The sequence below is a fragment of the Empidonax traillii genome, unplaced genomic scaffold (genome assembly GCF_003031625.1).
Source record: "Empidonax traillii isolate 1590-97213 ecotype Southwest subspecies unplaced genomic scaffold, ASM303162v1 scaffold195:size1760703, whole genome shotgun sequence".
Classification (NCBI taxonomy): domain Eukaryota; kingdom Metazoa; phylum Chordata; class Aves; order Passeriformes; family Tyrannidae; genus Empidonax; species Empidonax traillii.
In genome coordinates this window covers 1,618,050-1,635,136 of record NW_020955388.1, presented here as the reverse complement: position 1 = coordinate 1,635,136, position 17,087 = coordinate 1,618,050, and the positions used below count along the sequence as shown (strand labels likewise).

The following is a 17,087-nucleotide window of genomic DNA, read 5'->3' as shown; positions in this document are numbered from 1 at the left end:
CAAGAGAGTAGCACCATAGAAAAGCAGGAATATGCCTGGCATGTTCTGTTTCATTGCATCTGGGTTGTTTGCAAAGATAGCATGGTCTTCTTCACATGTGAGGATTATATAAACAATATATGCTTGAATATATTGCATAAAGTATCATGATTACTAAGCAATGAATTCTTGATTCCCTGTGTGTTGTATTCCTATGGTGTGGTTCTGCATTTAGCTTCTCAAATCAGCTGATACTGTCTTTCTGCCTTCAAAAATTCATTGAGAGTAATTTTAAACTGTTTCCCTGCTTTTCCTTTCAAAATGTCAGAATGTTTTTGACCAGATACAGTTATCAGGGAACATTTCTCTCTGCTGTTGTTACTAAAGGCCAATTGTACCTTCATAATCAACTGCTCTCTTACAGAAAATCAGTGGAATACTTTGTCAAAATTGACACAAACATTACCGTCCGATAAAAATCACTTTTCTAAGTCACTATTAGTAAGATTACAAAAACTACTACTTTTCTTATTCCATTGTGATCTTCATATTATTGTTTTTATTGATCTTGGGCTATAGTATTGTTTCCTTTGACTCTTGGCTCTAATATTATTTTGCTTTGGTTTTTTTGCTTTTTGTGTTCTCTCTTCTTTTCTGATATTTTTCTTGTAGATATTTCTTTAAATTTCCTGCCTTCTACTATTTGATGCCATTTTTTATTTTAGTGTTTTATTTTACAGCATTTGAGAAAATCTATATAGAAACCCAATTCAGTGAAAAGAGGCAATGTAACAACATGCTCTGGGCAGACCGTAACATTGTTACTACGGGAAATAGAATATTCAAGTGAGAACAGACAGCCAAATATCATTATTTAACAACAGTGCAGAATTAGACTAGATCAAAAAAGAAATGAAGCTTTTTAATCTCTAATTTCTCAGCCCCACTATCTCAATACAAAATACCCTCAATTAAATTTTTCATGAACAGTTACACTACATCTACTTTAGGCATGCTATTTCAAGAAAGAGTTCTGGTGAAAAAAAACCAACCCTCAATACTCTGACAGAAGAGTATGGTTGAATCATTAAGGAATAACTTTAGAGGATTTCTTTGACTGAATTTGAACAATGGCTGTACAGTTACTTTAGCAGTGGTTGTTTGGGACGATTTTTACTAATAGTTACCATAAAATGAAAAGATACTCAAATATTTTGGTTGAATATGTTGCCTGCATACTGCAGCAATGTGCAACTAACAGTGTATGCCCCAGAAAGTTTAGAATTTCCATAGGACTTAGGACCCAACAGGATGGAAAAAACAACCAGGGTAAGCATAGAAGCGTCAGTATTGATCAGATGCAAAACTAAATAAAACTGAGCAAAGAAGATGATGAAAAAGCCAGACAGAAGCTGTTAGCCTAATCAATAACATGAGAAGTAAAGAGAAGATTTATCACAGTTAATAAGAAGAATACATTCTCCCAATGCAGAAATAAAGTATGGGTAATGTATGGATGCTTTTGAGAAAAAAAAAAAAAAAAAAGGGTATTAGGCTCTTGGAAACTTAACTCTGGAGAATTAAAAGGCTGGATAGCCAGTCTAAAAAACTGGCAGACTTAGTACTTCACTTCTGAAGACAAAATAGTCCTTTTTCTTCTGTTTCCCTAATTTCAAAATAAGGAAAATAGTCAGGACTGGAATATTTGAAATATCAGTGAATGTTTGTAAATCAAGACAAAAATATAAAATATTAAATACTGGATACTTCCTAAGACTGGTGATGACAGTGTGATAACAATATTTTCTTCCTTTGTAACAAAAGGAAAATATCAGTATATGTTTACTGACCATTTCTACTTCTGACATATACAGTAAGAGATAAGGTAAACTAGGTCTAATATACAGCATCTTGCTGTCAAGTAAAAAATCAGTAAATAATTAGCAGCTCTGAACGACACTGTCAGGGCAAATTTTTAATTATCTAGTTCATAAGACTGTAAGAAGCAAAATAGCTTCTGGAGCCTAATGTATCTTTGCAAAATTCTTTGATGAATAATTTTACTCTATCCATAAATACTAGGAGAACATTTTCACTGCGTTTTTCTCTCCTTGGCCCAAAAAATAATTATTTATCTGTTACCTTCCTGAGACAACTCTTATGCTTTAACCTTCAAAAGCTCAAAACTTATCATGCTGTGTCATTGCCAACCACTTAAGGTCACACCCTCTTAGCTTTAAAATCTCACCAGTTTGCTAGGTGTATTCAAAGTCAACCAGCTTTATGCAAAGAGCCTGCACAGATGGTGACAGCATGAAGAGGATGCACAGCTTGTGAGCAGCACTTCTTCCTCCGCTACGAACATGCTCACACACTCTACAGATACAGAGACAGACACTGATTTACGCATGTACATGAGTACGTGCTCGCTCCACAGGGATAAAAACCTGCAGGAAGGACACATGTAGGCATAGAACACTGAGCTTCCCCGGGAATTGGTTTGGAAAGATAAGTTTTGCCTACCCTGTCATTTTGCATCAGTCCCACTTTATACCCGATCTAGGTATAAAGTGCCAGTTGGTGACTTACTGTGATAAGCATTCTGCAGAACAGAAAAGCAACATTTTGAGTTTGTTCAAATCTTCTTAGGGGTGGACGTGGTAAAGAAAAAAGCCACAATTTTGTCTACTGCAAAGTTGCCTACTACAAAAAGTATACCCATTACTTCAGTCAGTCTAGTGCAAAAGAAACAGTCCATGTAGAATGACTGTACTATGACAATAAAAACCAGTAAATTACATATATTAACCCAGGAACTTCAGACCTTTGCCCTGCTTGCCTGTTCAATTAGAGGTTACTATTTAGTTTGGGTTTTTGGTGGGTTTTGCTTGGTTGGTTTTTTTCAAGGTAAAGCAATTAAACCTAGGCAGCTTGAAATAGAGAATATTATTCAATAATGATTTGATGATTCCATCAACTCTGTTTCATGTTTCCTAAAAGTATGGGCTGAGACATGGTCGTAACTTTATAATTTGCATTAGTTAAAACAAGGAAAATTAGGTTTTGTAGAGGCAAAGAGAAACAATGTTGTAGTAATTTTTCTACCTTGTCCTCTGATTCTTTTATTAGAAGATCCTCTAATTATTAATGTCCCCAAACACCTGCACATAATAAAAACAGTCCAGCTGAAACTCAGAGCATGTTCACCCTTTTCCAAAAATACTACAAAACACATGTTATTTTGTCTGAGAAAGCAAAGCAGACTCTGTATTTAAATTATACAAGTGGCAATATGCATCCAAAATAACAAACTTTTGCTGAGAAGGTAATGAGACGTCTGGCTAGCTGCATTTATAGCAGTTAATGTATCAGGATCCCAGTCAGGGAGATAAGACAAGCTGCTTTAATAAATCACTGCCAAACGGCAGCCAGTCTCTCTGGATGTCACCCCAGCATCCTGAAGCTCTCTCTTCTCCATAAATATCATCTCGAATTAAAGCCAGAAAAGACAAAAAAAGTAGGGCTACTGCTTGGCTGTGCACACACACAAGAATAATAACCCCAAGCCCAAACCAAAACAAATTTTAAAAATCCTCTATCAGCTAGAAAGCTTCAGAAAGCCTTATAGCACATGTCTTCTAACCCATTAATTATTTCAGTTAGACTCCCAAGGTTCAGAGGTGAGTCACTAACACAAAGATGGAAAATGGCCACAAATGGCTTTACTATATAGGGGGGAGAAAACCCCAAATCAAAAGCTCCTTATTAAAAAGAAATAGTTTTTTCACTTCCTATATTAATATACGTAACTAATATTTGAGTTAGAGAGCAGGCTAGCAAGTGAGAGATGAAATAAAAATATAGCTTCAGACAGCAGAAACATTTGAAATGTGTTGTAATTAAGTCCCTGCCAACTTGGGGAACTTTGTTCTTCTCTTATACTCCAGATTTCTTGATTGTCGCATTTGTTACCACGCACTTTGCAAAGCTGAAATAATGTCTCTGAATGTTCCACATCAGCAGTAGTATGTTAAAGGCTTCTTTCCAAATTGAATACTGACAACAGCCTTTTGCTGTTTTTTCTCATTCCTGACTACTACAAAGTCCAGCTAGTGCTCATTACACAATTGCACCAGAATGAACTCAAGTTTGTGAGATAGTAGAAGAGGTTGAAAGATAAGCTGGAAAAAGACAGAGCTGTTGAAAATTGGTACATTGGACAAACATATGAGACCACAAGACCAGACCTGAAAAGGAATGGCAATCATTTTCATAAATATAAATGAACGGCAAAAGTAGATTCTCATATTTACTGAAGTGACAGAGAGGGATAGACAAAATAGGGAACTTTAAAAATGGAACCAGCACTGAAGTACAATTTCACCATCAAAAATGCTGCAGTGATAAATTTAAAAGAGGGGATCACTGTGGGAAAGGCTTATAGCTGAATTCTCAGTAACTAATAGAATCAAATACCTCTTAACAAGAAGCAGGGTTTATTTTGAATTATAGTCTATCCTAGAAAGGTGCAACTACAGGAAAGAACTTAGCATATTTTTCTTTGGTCAAAAAACCAACCAAAGCAGTAGATGTTAAATATAAGAATGAAACTAATTAGAAATGTGTGGGGAAAAAAAAATACCAAAGAACACAACTACTGGAGTACAGGAAAACTGGCCCAACTTAAAAGATGCCCCAGGAGATGTAATGGAATTCAAAACAGCTTCAAAAGAAAACTGCAAGGAGAAAGAAATGACCAATGTGAGTTAAAAGTTCAAAGATTAAATAAGTCCCTTCTTGTAAAAGAAAAACGGAGAGGAAACCAATTAATAGTATGGCTGCAGCCAAGTCTTGTGGGCAAGAGATAACGCCTGAGAAGAAGCATCATGAGGTAATGCAATCCAAACAGGAATACAGAAGGCTTTTATAAAAATATCAGAGGAAAAAACTAGCACTAGGTTGGAAACCCATTAGGGAAAGGGGTCTGACTTTAAATTAGCAGTGACTCAGAAATAACTGAGGTAGCAGCTTATTTTTAAAAATCTATCTTCAATGAGAGAAAAACCCCAAACCTCTGGCAAAAGTTTGGATTTAAGAAATCATTGCTTTACCAGTGTAATTTTTAAACAAACAAACAAACAAACAAACAACCAAAACCAAACCAAAACAAAAACCCACAAACACTTCTAGGATTTCTCTTAAAATTCACAGTTAAAATAGCAAATGAAATAGTTTCATAGAGAAACATCAACATAATACTAGCTTTCAGGAAAGACGTGAGTGATCCTATAAGTTCTTATCCAACAAATTACTTTTGTGTATGCCAAAAATAAGTCATTTAACAACACAAAAATGAAAATATACTGGGCCTTGCCCTTGATTAACTAGTAGAAAATTAAGGGAGTATTGAAGTGAAATTGTGTATAAATTTAAAGACTACAACTTGCAACACACCACACATTCAATTACTGTTTTTTATTAAAAACAGTTGCTGCAATACATTTTTATAGAACCTCTAATATTAGCTTAATGAGATTTTACTTTGATTAGAATATGAAGTTGGCTGGTTCTTAGGGCTTGCACAAAGTGCTGATGGGACTGACAGACAGACTTTGATGTATATTTAGCTGCCAGTTTGTAATAAAGAACCTTGAAACAGCAGTACAAAGAAAAACTATAAGTACTTTTTTTTGCCTCTGTAGCATAGTACTCTAAAGTACTATGGTGATAAATGTCTTTCCTTGCTTGACACAGCACTGATTTATCTAGACTTAATACAGTTTTCCTCAGTTATATTATTTGTCTGGCTGAAGTTTTACACACTCAACTACTGCAGGTTAAATTCCCTGGTCCATCCCAATTACACCCAGAACATATTGATGCCTCCAGGCCATGTGTAGATTTCCGCAGTCTGGGGACAAATGACAAAGAGCAACTGGCAAAAGCTGCAGCATGAAGCTCAGCTCACCACCTCTTCTTAGCTCTTAGGTCCCTCTGAGATGCCAGCAGCATTACAGGGATACTTAGGGCTCTCTCTGCACCTGGCCAATATTCTCTGCAACAACGGGCTGACCATGTTTCTCTAAAAGAAGTCAAAGCATCCATGCTGAAGCCAGACACAAAAAAAACCACTTGCTTTTTTATTTTTTTCCAATAAACAGCCTGTAAAATCATTTCAGAAAAAGACAGGGAAGAAGAGTAAGATCCATGTCTAACTGAGTTTCCTTACAGAGATAAGGCTTTCTATAACATGTATATTAATCCACAAATTTCTCTTGAGGAAATTCTTCAGGGTCAAATGAAAAAAAAAAAAAAAAAGTAATTTGCTAAATCTACAGCTTAAGCATCCAGCTCTTGAATCTAACTATTAAGAAAGACCTGACAACACGTTTGGCATAATTTGTATGGCACACTTTTGCAAGCAATATTTTGGAGAAATGTTTAAAGGTAAAAGATAAGACAATTAACTGTGGAAGATTCAGTTGTTTAAAGTTCACTCAGGTGTATTTCTGTTCGTCTAAAAGATGAATTTTATGCATGTAAATGTTTAGTTTAATACTAAACACTGTCCTCTTAAAATCTAGTTTTATTTACAGCTACGTGACTTCCATAGTGCAAGTCATCCTGAAATTATTAGACTAATTACAGTTCCCATTTTTAAAATAAAAATATTCTTATTTACTTTTCCTAAATTTTCCTATTTTTCCTTAACCAGCCTCAGGTCTTCAAACACAAAAGCTATAAAAGCAGGTGTGAGATACTTATCTCATATATATATATATACACTTAAGTCATATATATATATATTTATACTATAGCAAGGCTATAACTGTGAACCTGGATATGCACTGCTATTTTCTTGGAAGAGAAGCTCAAAAACCTCATTCCTTTAGTAATTCAACAATTAGTGAAATTAAGTCAGTATTTGGTTCTCACTGCTACTTTTATGGAGAAAGGAAAATAGCTAATGTTTTCAAAGTGAGGCATGCTAAAGAAGATTCTTGCAGCTTTTAAGACAGGAAATATTACACTGCTCAGTTCTCTCTTGTAGCAGAGTCATGGCTAGTGAAAGAAATGGAGCTCTTGTCAAGGTTATCTCAGTAAGCATTAGTCAAACCCACTACAGATTGAGGACCAAAATTGCATGTGGCATTGCTGACCAGCTACCTTCAGTATTTACTGCCTCAGTGCTGACTTGTACCAAATAGCTGCAGTAAGTCTAAGAATCTGACAAAACACCACCAAAGCAGCAATCCAAAATTAATAAACTATATATCAAAAATTTTTTGTGATGTAGGCTGTTCTTACTGCCCACACTGGAAATCAGCAGAAACTGATTAGAGTGCTTGGGACTCACCACTACTCAACAATTCAGTGGCTTGCTGGAATGACACACGTACACACAAGCCTGGGTATCCTAAAATTTCCCACATTTCCAATCCAGTAGATACATTCCAAAAGAAAATATGTTGCTAATTTTATGGAAAATAGCTGTTTAGGGAATGCTATTGAAAATCTCATTAGGATATTAAGTTTCACAATTTATCTAGAAGGCTCTGACTTATCTTTTTCAACATACATTATTTTTAATACACAGAAAATTATTTTTCCTACATGATTTTCCATTGAGTTTATCCACTTTCTACTAATCTATTTCTCAAAAGTATTGCTGGAATCATTAATTTAAGTGATTAGAAAGAAAGAAAGATGTACAAAACAGGGGATTGTAAATTTCTGTTTGTACTGAACAAAGGGAAAATACTTGTAAAATAGAGGAAATTCAGTTATTTAGTATGCATCAGAAGATTTACTTCACATGTGGTACCAAGTCAACTCTTTTCACAGAGGGGAATGATTTTAACTCAAGAGAGAAAAAGAATAATTTTTCAACCTTAAAAAACCATGCTGATTTCTCTTTCAATAACTTTGATATACAGAGAATAGTTTTCTTAAAATGGAGTCCATCCAAAATCCCTTGAAAGGTAACTCCTCCGTCCACTAAGGAACTGTCCCTGGATGACAGGGGGACAATGCAGCACTCTACTAGAATTTAATTTATTTCAAAATTAAAAGAAAAAAAATAAGCTTTTTTCTTTCTTCAAAACAGTTATGTTTCATCTTAATATAATACAAAAACTAGATATATAGAGATGTTCCTGGTACAGTCAATAGAAGGAGATAAGAGCTTCCAGATGGTGGTTCAAGGGTCATAAAGATTATACACCTTCATTGATCACTGGCTTCTTATAAAGCATTACATGTCCTCCAGTCACCCCAGACACACACATTACATTTTTTTACTTTAGTATTTGAATCTGGCAATAGATATCTTATAAAAAGATCTAGGCTTGATTTCAAAAATTAAGCCTCTGTTTAATTAAGCCTCATATCTTGTTTCTAAAGTACACAATCTTGCTACTAAAATTGTCTGTGTATTTCTAGTTTGAATGAGAAAAAATCCAGACTTCAGGTCCTGCCTATCAGTATGAATTTTTGCATTGATGAACTGTCAGAAAATATGCAATACATAATTTACTGTTTTCTGACTCAATAGTTTCTATTCAAGAAACTTCAAATCCTACCCATTTGAAATATCTTAATTTAATTTTTAAGTCACTACACTGACTGCCTGATCAAAAATTTTTGTATAATTAAACATAAAAGACACTACCTTATATAAGATTTATTTCTCGATAAAACACTTTGAGGGATGACAAACACCTGTTCTGTCATTTATTGTGCTTCCCAGGGAAATGCAATTATTTCCAACAGTACACATGTAATTAAATTGCAGTAAAGCAATTTTTGCTGTCATGAATTTACATACAGAGCAGTTCATAGGGTTAGCAGCCATTTTACATTCTGTTCTGCACTATGAAACAGACAAAGCATAATGCATTCAAAAGGAATAAAAGAGAAAGTTTAGCACATTGGAAATTAAAGCTGATGAACAGCAGTAACAGATTAAATGTTTATTTAGTAAGGTAAATTTAGTTAGGAGAGTATATTTTTAAACATCATTCAAATAATATATTTTAGATTATTCAGTCCTCTAATTAGGTTTGCATTATAAGTATACCGTATCCTTTTGTAAAAAAACTTCTACAAAATTCATTGTGTTCCACTCCTTAAGTTTACACATCTGATCCTGCTTAAATTGCCATGATGATCTTTTGTTTACAAAGGAGATCTTTGAAGACTTAAGACTTAATATTTTACCAATTAAATACAGATGAGATTAGTGCTGTAACTTAAAAAAACCCCAAAGTCCATGCACTTTGCTGCAGCAACATTTTCCTTTTTGGAGCTGACATTGTCACAAGTGGCTCAGGAGGAGCAGGAGGCCTCCACAACTGCACTTGGAGAATGGATTGATGAGGGAGAATTGTCTTTTCCTTTCTCCATCGAAAGAAAATTCAGAGGTGATATAGTTAAGATTTATAAGTAAAATGTCGATGCAAGCAAATGGAGGGATTTTTTTTTTTTTTCTCAAAAGGAAAGGTTAACACATGTTGTGCTCAGCAAGCATCCTGCAGTGCTGGGTATTCTCTGCACTGGTTGGCAGTTTTTCTGCCACACTATTTCCAGCTTTCCCTTCATGCTCTCTCCCTTTGAACACTGTCTGTAGCCAACTTGCAGTGTTCAAAGTCTATTTCTTTTTCGAGGAAAATAAAAGTCTCACATATTTTTCAACCTGCACAGCTTTAGATAGATCCTTCTTTAAACTTTATCATATCAGAGATAACTCATGACCAGCCTTCAGCTCTATTCCCGCTGTCTTTTTTTACCCACTAATGATAAAGTTACCTTTCAATTCAATTGCCAGACCAAAATGTATTGAACATCACTGCTTTCCTGCAGCTCCAGGATGGACAATAGTACCGTTTTGCTCTGAGAGCCTCACACTGCAAGGGAAAGGGTCAAAACCTTTCGGTTTTACTCTTGGGCACTGTAAGTAGCCCCAGAGCTTGAGCAGCAAATGTGCACTTGCACCCTTAAGATGCTAAGTGTAATTTAATTTTTTCTTCCTTTCACCTATCCTTCACCTGTCAACTAGGAGGAAGAGTGAGTGTACAAAACAACAGCAAGTAGCTGTCAGAACTCCTTTCTCATTACCTCTAAGTGCACCATGATGGAGCTCTCTCAATTTTTTTCTTGTTTTTCATCATTTTAGAGATGAAGTTGCCAAATCCATATTTTCTTTAAACTTATACCTAATAAATCCAGTGCAAAGACTTTTATAGTGTTACAAATTAATTGCTTTCCATGAAAGTGTTAAATGGGATGTTCTTATAATTCATATGTTTAGTTTGACAGGCATTCAACTACCTCAATCTGGAAAGTACCTATTAGAAAACCAGTTCTTTAAAAAATGATGAGTAAGAAACAAGAGTGTTTTACTTCACAAAGACGTAGGCATCTCTAAGGCAATTCAGAACAAAAGACAGCTTAGCAATCACAAGCTGCTTTATCTCCAGTACCAAATAATCCAAATCACTATTTTTATATTCAGTTTCAAGAAACCTCTGTCTAAAATACCCTGTGCTCAATAATGTTAGAATTACAATACGAATTGCACCTATTTTATATGGATAGATATTTAAAGCAACTAAGGAAGGGAGAACTTCACAAAATTAGATCAAAGTCCAGTTGCTTTGCTTATTCTATAATTTTCCAAATCCCACTTTTGAAAGCATTACCAGAAAAAAAAATATTAATTCAAATAACATTCTTTCTAAATTAATAGTGCTGTACAAAATCATGTTACTGAAGATTTTATTTCTCATTATGCTTTTGAAAACACGGAGTTCAGCCTCAAAGGATCCTGAATACTTAACAACATAATGAGCTAAAAAAACCAGGAATGCTCCTCTTGACACAATTATTTTGCCCTTTGTGCATGAATACCCACATATTTATGCTATAGGTACTTAAATTTAGCATCCATACTTTGCAGGAGCAATAAAAACTGAGATACACACTGAAATAGATACTTCTAACAAGTAACTTTCTTGATAGTCTAGCAGATGCAAAGATGAGGAAAGATTTACACTAGAGACTATGAAAATGCAGGATCATTTGAGAATAATAAAAAATTAAATGGTGGGAAATGTTAACAGCAACAGCTGTGAAAAGAAATTACAGAAGACTGAAAGTAGAGACGAGAACAATAATAGTAAAAAAAACTTTAAAATTTAAATTGCTACACAAGAGAGATTCTATAATTACAGTTTCTATAGATATTTGAATAATAACTGCAAAAACACTGAGGTATAGATATTTACAATTACTTCAGTACCCTAAGAACTTAGTAACACTGTAATATCACAGCCAAGAAAATGATAGCAGATCATATGACTGTATGAGCTATGCTGACTGTAAGGTCTACAATAATGTTTTTGGGGGGAGCACAGAATAGCAGTCACAGGCATACTTAGTGGTGAAGACAGGTGCAAAGATATAGGAAGCCTCCCTATACATCAAAGTAGATTTGCAGCAAAACTTTTTTTTGCCCAAGAAAGTCTTAGACAGCAAGAAATAGGTATATTTACTTTTTGGTTTATTATTTGTTATTTCATATCTTTAGGATGATTATTTATTTAAATGAGTATTTATTGCCCTAGACACCAGTATCCTTGGACAGACCTGAAATGCTGGCAAACAAAGGAAAGGGTAGAGGGGTTGAACATGTGCCCCCAGTGAGTACTTCAATACTGTGGCATATATATTTCCTTTATCCATAGTAAATTCTGGTCTGCTAACAGAAGCAGTAAACTGAACAGGTAACAGCTGCAACATGGCAGAACAATGGTCACATCAATACTAAACTTCAGAGATGCCTGGTAGAAAGCACAGTATCAGTACAGTAGTGAAATACATATTACACAGAAGCATATGGATAAAAAGGCAAAACATAAAGTATGCCCATATTGCAATGGTTTAAATTCCAAATTACATCATCAATTGCAATGTGCTGCCGAAACTGTAAAGTATAAGAACAAGCATTGCAATCTATTAGGATTAATAGGTTACTGCTCATAATGTATCAGCCTTTTCTGATACGATCAACTTTATGAAACAGGGCTCTCAGTTCAATGCCTGTGTGATCTCTGGAAAAGTTACTTTTCCTAAAAGTACAGTATTCCATCTCAAGGCTCATCTACTCAGACAAACACAAGAGGACATACAGTCATTCATGCAGGAAGTTAGTTAAAAAAACATAGGCAAAATCTGGAATTATTTTATTAATAATGTAGTATGGTGATTATGGTTTGGCTGAGAACAAACAGGTCAGCCTGAGCTAGTCTGAGATAACTTCCAAATCTTCTGCGCATGTGACAGGTGCTGGAAGCATTTGAAAGACTCCTCATGGACAAGAACTCTATTATGGGGGCTTGGATTTAATGCAACAGCAAAGTAGATGAAGTCGGTCGTGATAAAAGCACACTGAGCAGCATAAACTACCTTTAAAACTTTGAATTTTATCTGAGGAAAAGGTGAAAAAGAATGAATACTACATACAAGAGATGTAAGGGGGGAAAGTCGTTGTACAATCTATGTTGACTGTTGACCGATGAAAGTGAAGAAAACTATGGCTTATGATACAGCGCACTAAATTTGGCAGGTGAAGATTGTGGAAGGACAATGGTTGAACTCCACTGAGTTCCCTTCTAACAGGGTTTATTTTAAACTACCGTAACAGTTTTTATGGAAATCATAGGGTAGTTTGGAAACATTGCAGATTACTTTGCAATAAACCTCATTCTTTCCTAAAACATAATTCATTTTGTGTGCTTTTGTCTAATCTTTTTTGGCTCATTTTACTTTGAAAAGGATTTTGAACTCCAAGTTCATAAAATACTCCCCCTAAGAGTCCCAGGAGGCAAATGCTAGAGTGTAGAGGAAGAAGGCAGGACAATAAATGAACAGTAAAATTATACCACTGAGAACCTCTCTCAGCCACACCCTGTGTTAAACCCATTGCAGAGAATCCATCTTCCTCACTAATTAATTTCTTATGGTAACTGAAGCAAGGTAAATTGAAATGAATAGGCATTTACAAACCAAAATAAAAGAGTCAAAATTAGAAAAAAAATCAAAAGAAGAATTAAACAACTGTTGACATCTGATACAGCTATGTCCCTTCAGCCTTTCATTGAAACAATAATTCTTTCCCCAGAACAAGCAAGCTTACTGTACTCCTTTCTACAGTCTGCTTAACAGAGCAGTATGCAAGCAACACTTATGCCTTGGCTCATGTTGCCTTCATGAATTTAACTTTTTATGAAGTTGTTCAAAGAGCAATTTAATATTATTATTTCTATGAGGTCTTTCAGGCTAAGTTTCCACGTGGAGATCCTTCAATCTTTTGCTTTTTTGGCACGATGTGGAAATGCAGGTGCTACCTGAAACCAATTTAGAGTGTCCTAAAACCTGCTTGTCTTTTTACATTATCCACGAAATGCAAATCAGTCTGAAAGTATAAATTTAGCAGAAATGGCATTACTCTTAAAGATATCAGCCCACCTTTCTGAAGAATATTGTACTACCAGCTCACAAAGATAAAAAGTTTCAAAATATAGGCAGAAGCTGCAATTTAGCTTGTCAGAGAAAACTCAGGTTTAGTTCTCATGAAGAACATGGGATTGCTGTCAGCAGATGTTTCTGGCTCTAGTAATGGACAAAACACCAAGATTTCTCTCCTGCTTGGTAAAGTAAATCATATATTTGCAACATATAATTTATTTTCTGCCTGAAAAGAGATGCCAGCAGAGTCTTTTGCAACAGAAAGGCCAGGGTAAACCACGTCAATTACAAAAAAGGTTTACATTAATGATACCATAGAAAAATGCATATGTCCTTCACATATCTACAAGGATGATATAGAGGAGAATAATCCTCTTTCACAGAAGTTTATCATACCAGTGGCAAGGCATATCCTGAAGCCACAAAACAATTCCTATTATTTTTTTTTCAGAGTAGAAAAAAAAGTTGCAAAATGCTATGTGAGAATAGATGAAATCTCAAGTACCCACACTCTTGTGAAGGACCAAAACCTACCCTGCCAAACAAAGCAAGAGTCTCAGCAACTTCTATTGCTTTTTCCACCTGATTTCACATCATAAATGTGGCAAAAATTTGCCCTACTACAGATTTTTGTGACCCATTTTTGTAAGCATGTGTTTTATTATCATCAGAACTCCTAAAACATTTACATTTTCCACTTCTAAGAAACTTTTGCTTTTTCAAGGAATAATACACACTTATATATATAAAAAAATCTATATCAACAAAGACTGATTAAGTTTATAAAAATAAAACATTGAAAGGTCAGGGAATGCCAGAATTGGCTGAATAGCCATAATTTAAATACCTCATGCCTGTGCTTTATGATAAATTTTTTAATTACATATTAACATAGTATGTTGCATGAAACCTCATTTAGAGGGTCTAGAAGAGCACAGGAAGCCAGGTTTCTTTCTTTGTGTAAGGGAAAGCAGCCATTACTGTGAAGAAGTAGGTCCTTAAATCACAATTGTAGACTTTAAGCTTAAAAATTATTTTGGGGCAGGTATGCTTATGCAGTTTGCCAATGTCAAGAACAGTTTGCGAATGTCTAATGAAGATGGACTATATTGAGATTTTATTTGCTGAGGTCAAACAAATCTTTCCCAAATACACATGAATTTCATTTTTTAAAGCCTTTCATCTTGCATGAATTTGCTCAGATTTTCACTCAGGACTCAGAATAATATCATGACAAACAACTATTCTGCAATCTGACAAACAATAGACTCAGAAATAGCAGGTGGTTTTTAGAACTAGATTTTTAGCCAGTCTGACTAAGTTGTACAAACAAACCAAAACGTATTTAAGTACTGGGAAATGCTGGACAGTCTTATTAATTGAAAACTGATCGCTTTTCTGCAAAATATGTATGTACCTGCACACTATACAGGACAAATTAACACATATATTAACACAAATAAGCGTTAAGTGTTTGAGTGGCATCTAGAACCTGAGGAATACTAAGTAAAATATCCTTTCATTTAGACCCCTTTGTTTTTCAGGGAAAATATGCGTGGTTTGAACTCTGTGTATGAATATTGCATGGTGGGAAGAGCTCTAATAACTGCACTCTCAGGTGAAAAAGCAAGAGACATAAAAAACCCGTGGGCACCAGTGACGTTCCTTGTCTTTAATTACGTGACTTCCAGCCTCTAAATTTTCCACCCTCTCTCCCACTTTGAGCTTAAGGTTCTTGTTCTCACATAGAGAGTACCACAAAGGTCCCTCCTGCCCACACCTAATTTCTCATTTTCTCCTTCTGTTACTGCCTGAGCTCTATCCAAATTATTTTCTTTAACACCTACTGTACACTTTCTTTGATCTTTGCATCATGTCAGTGCTTGCATTCCAAAGAACTTGGTCATGTTCATTTGAATTTCTATCTAAAATAGGCTTTTCCTGCAAGGTCAACAAACGCTGTGATGTCAGCCAAAGCAACTTTCTTTTTTAAGTAACTGGTTCTCTAGATGAAAATTATGTTCTTTATCCTGATGCATTGCATGCACTGTTTGACTAATGCAAAGTATTCCTGACTTGTGTCACAGGTATATTTTCATCAGGAAATGTGAAAAGTAAAAATTATATCATACCTAGGTAATTATCCTAGAACTTCTTCAACTAATTTGCTGGGTTTATAAAACCAGAGCTACTCAATGAACCTTTTCTCCCTCCGTGACTAAATAATTTTTTTTTTCACTAAAAGAAACTTGATTTTAAAAAGATGGGACTCAACTCTTAAAGCTGAAGACTGCCAAAATTCACAGTTGCTCCTTATCTCTATGATGGTCTGACCAAAACCTCAGAGCTGACAGCTTTAAGTTCTGCAAAAGTTGGGTTATGATTTTTTATTTCTCAGACATGGATAAAAGCCACCAATATGAATCTACTTGAAGCTCAAGGAAAAGAAACAGAAAACACTCGTCTAATCTGCAGACATACTATTGGGAATATATTTTTATGCTCACACCTACATATATATATATAAATGCATATGGGCAGGATGCAATTGTTTCTTTTTCTACACTGCATAGAACAATGGAATAGAACCCCAATTCTTGCTTCCCAGTGCTAGTTGGTACTGCCACCTTCTGATATCTGTAAAGGGTAAAACAGGTGGACAAGATCATACTTCTGGTTCCAGACAACTCCAAATGCATATTTTGACTCACGTCACCTGTCACACACAAGCTTTCTGCTGCTTTGTGACCATGTGCATTCTCCCTATGTTCATCAATTGATAAGGTAACCTGTAAAAATCACGTCCCATTTCAGAAATTCAAGATTACAAATCAGGTAAGGGCTACTTAATATTTTCTCTTACATCTTCATCAAAAAATTCTTCACTCCTTCCCATGTGAGAAATTTGCTTTTTTCCCCACTCATTGTGGTGTTTGCTATATTTCTGCTGCTCAGAAAACTAGCAGCTTCAGAAGCTTCCTTTCCTCTTCCTATTTCGTATGAACAAAATGGTGACATTATAGCAGATATGAAGGATTCAAAATATTTATAAAGCTCAGATAGCTTTTTACTTAGCAAAGCTCTGTTACCTGTCTGCATCCACAGTCACATCATGAACCCCTCTCTGAATAACGTCTCGAGAGGTAGCTAGGTCTGGTATTCGGTTCAGACTTCTCGTATATAAGTTCAGCCCTCCATCCGTCATGTACCTGAAAAAAAATGTGTGGTCAGTCAATGGGAAATGCAGCCATCTGGCAACTATGTTTCACTCTAAAGTTAATGGACTGTGAAATTCAAATGTTTAAGGTGCAGGTTGTCCTATTAGATGGTATTCCCACTTTGTGTGCCCAGCACAAGGAGATTGGATATCTGCCTATTTTCTAGGATCATTCGCCTTTTTCTGTGATGGCTTACAGGCCAGCCTGTTTTACTAAAATATAATTAGACTGAAGCCCTCAAGTATTTTCAAAAACATTTTAAGTACTTGAGTTTTGCCAAAGAATTGCACCAGCTGCAAGAAACATCATTTCTGCTAAAAAAAAAAAAAAAAAAAAAAAAAAAAAAAAAAAAAAAAAAAAAAA

At 35.1% G+C, this 17,087-nt stretch overlaps 1 protein-coding gene across 8 annotated transcripts in view; it reads right to left on the bottom strand.

Moving 5' to 3' along the window:
* Window positions 1–17,087, bottom strand: part of NAV3 (neuron navigator 3) — a 376,614-nt gene that overhangs the window by 82,577 nt on the left and 276,950 nt on the right. For all 8 annotated transcript variants that reach the window (XM_027886771.1, XM_027886774.1, XM_027886768.1 and 5 more), the window contains one exon: window positions 16,596–16,715. In XM_027886771.1, coding sequence (XP_027742572.1) covers window positions 16,596–16,715 — 120 coding nt within the window. The remainder of the gene's footprint in view (window positions 1–16,595; window positions 16,716–17,087) is intronic.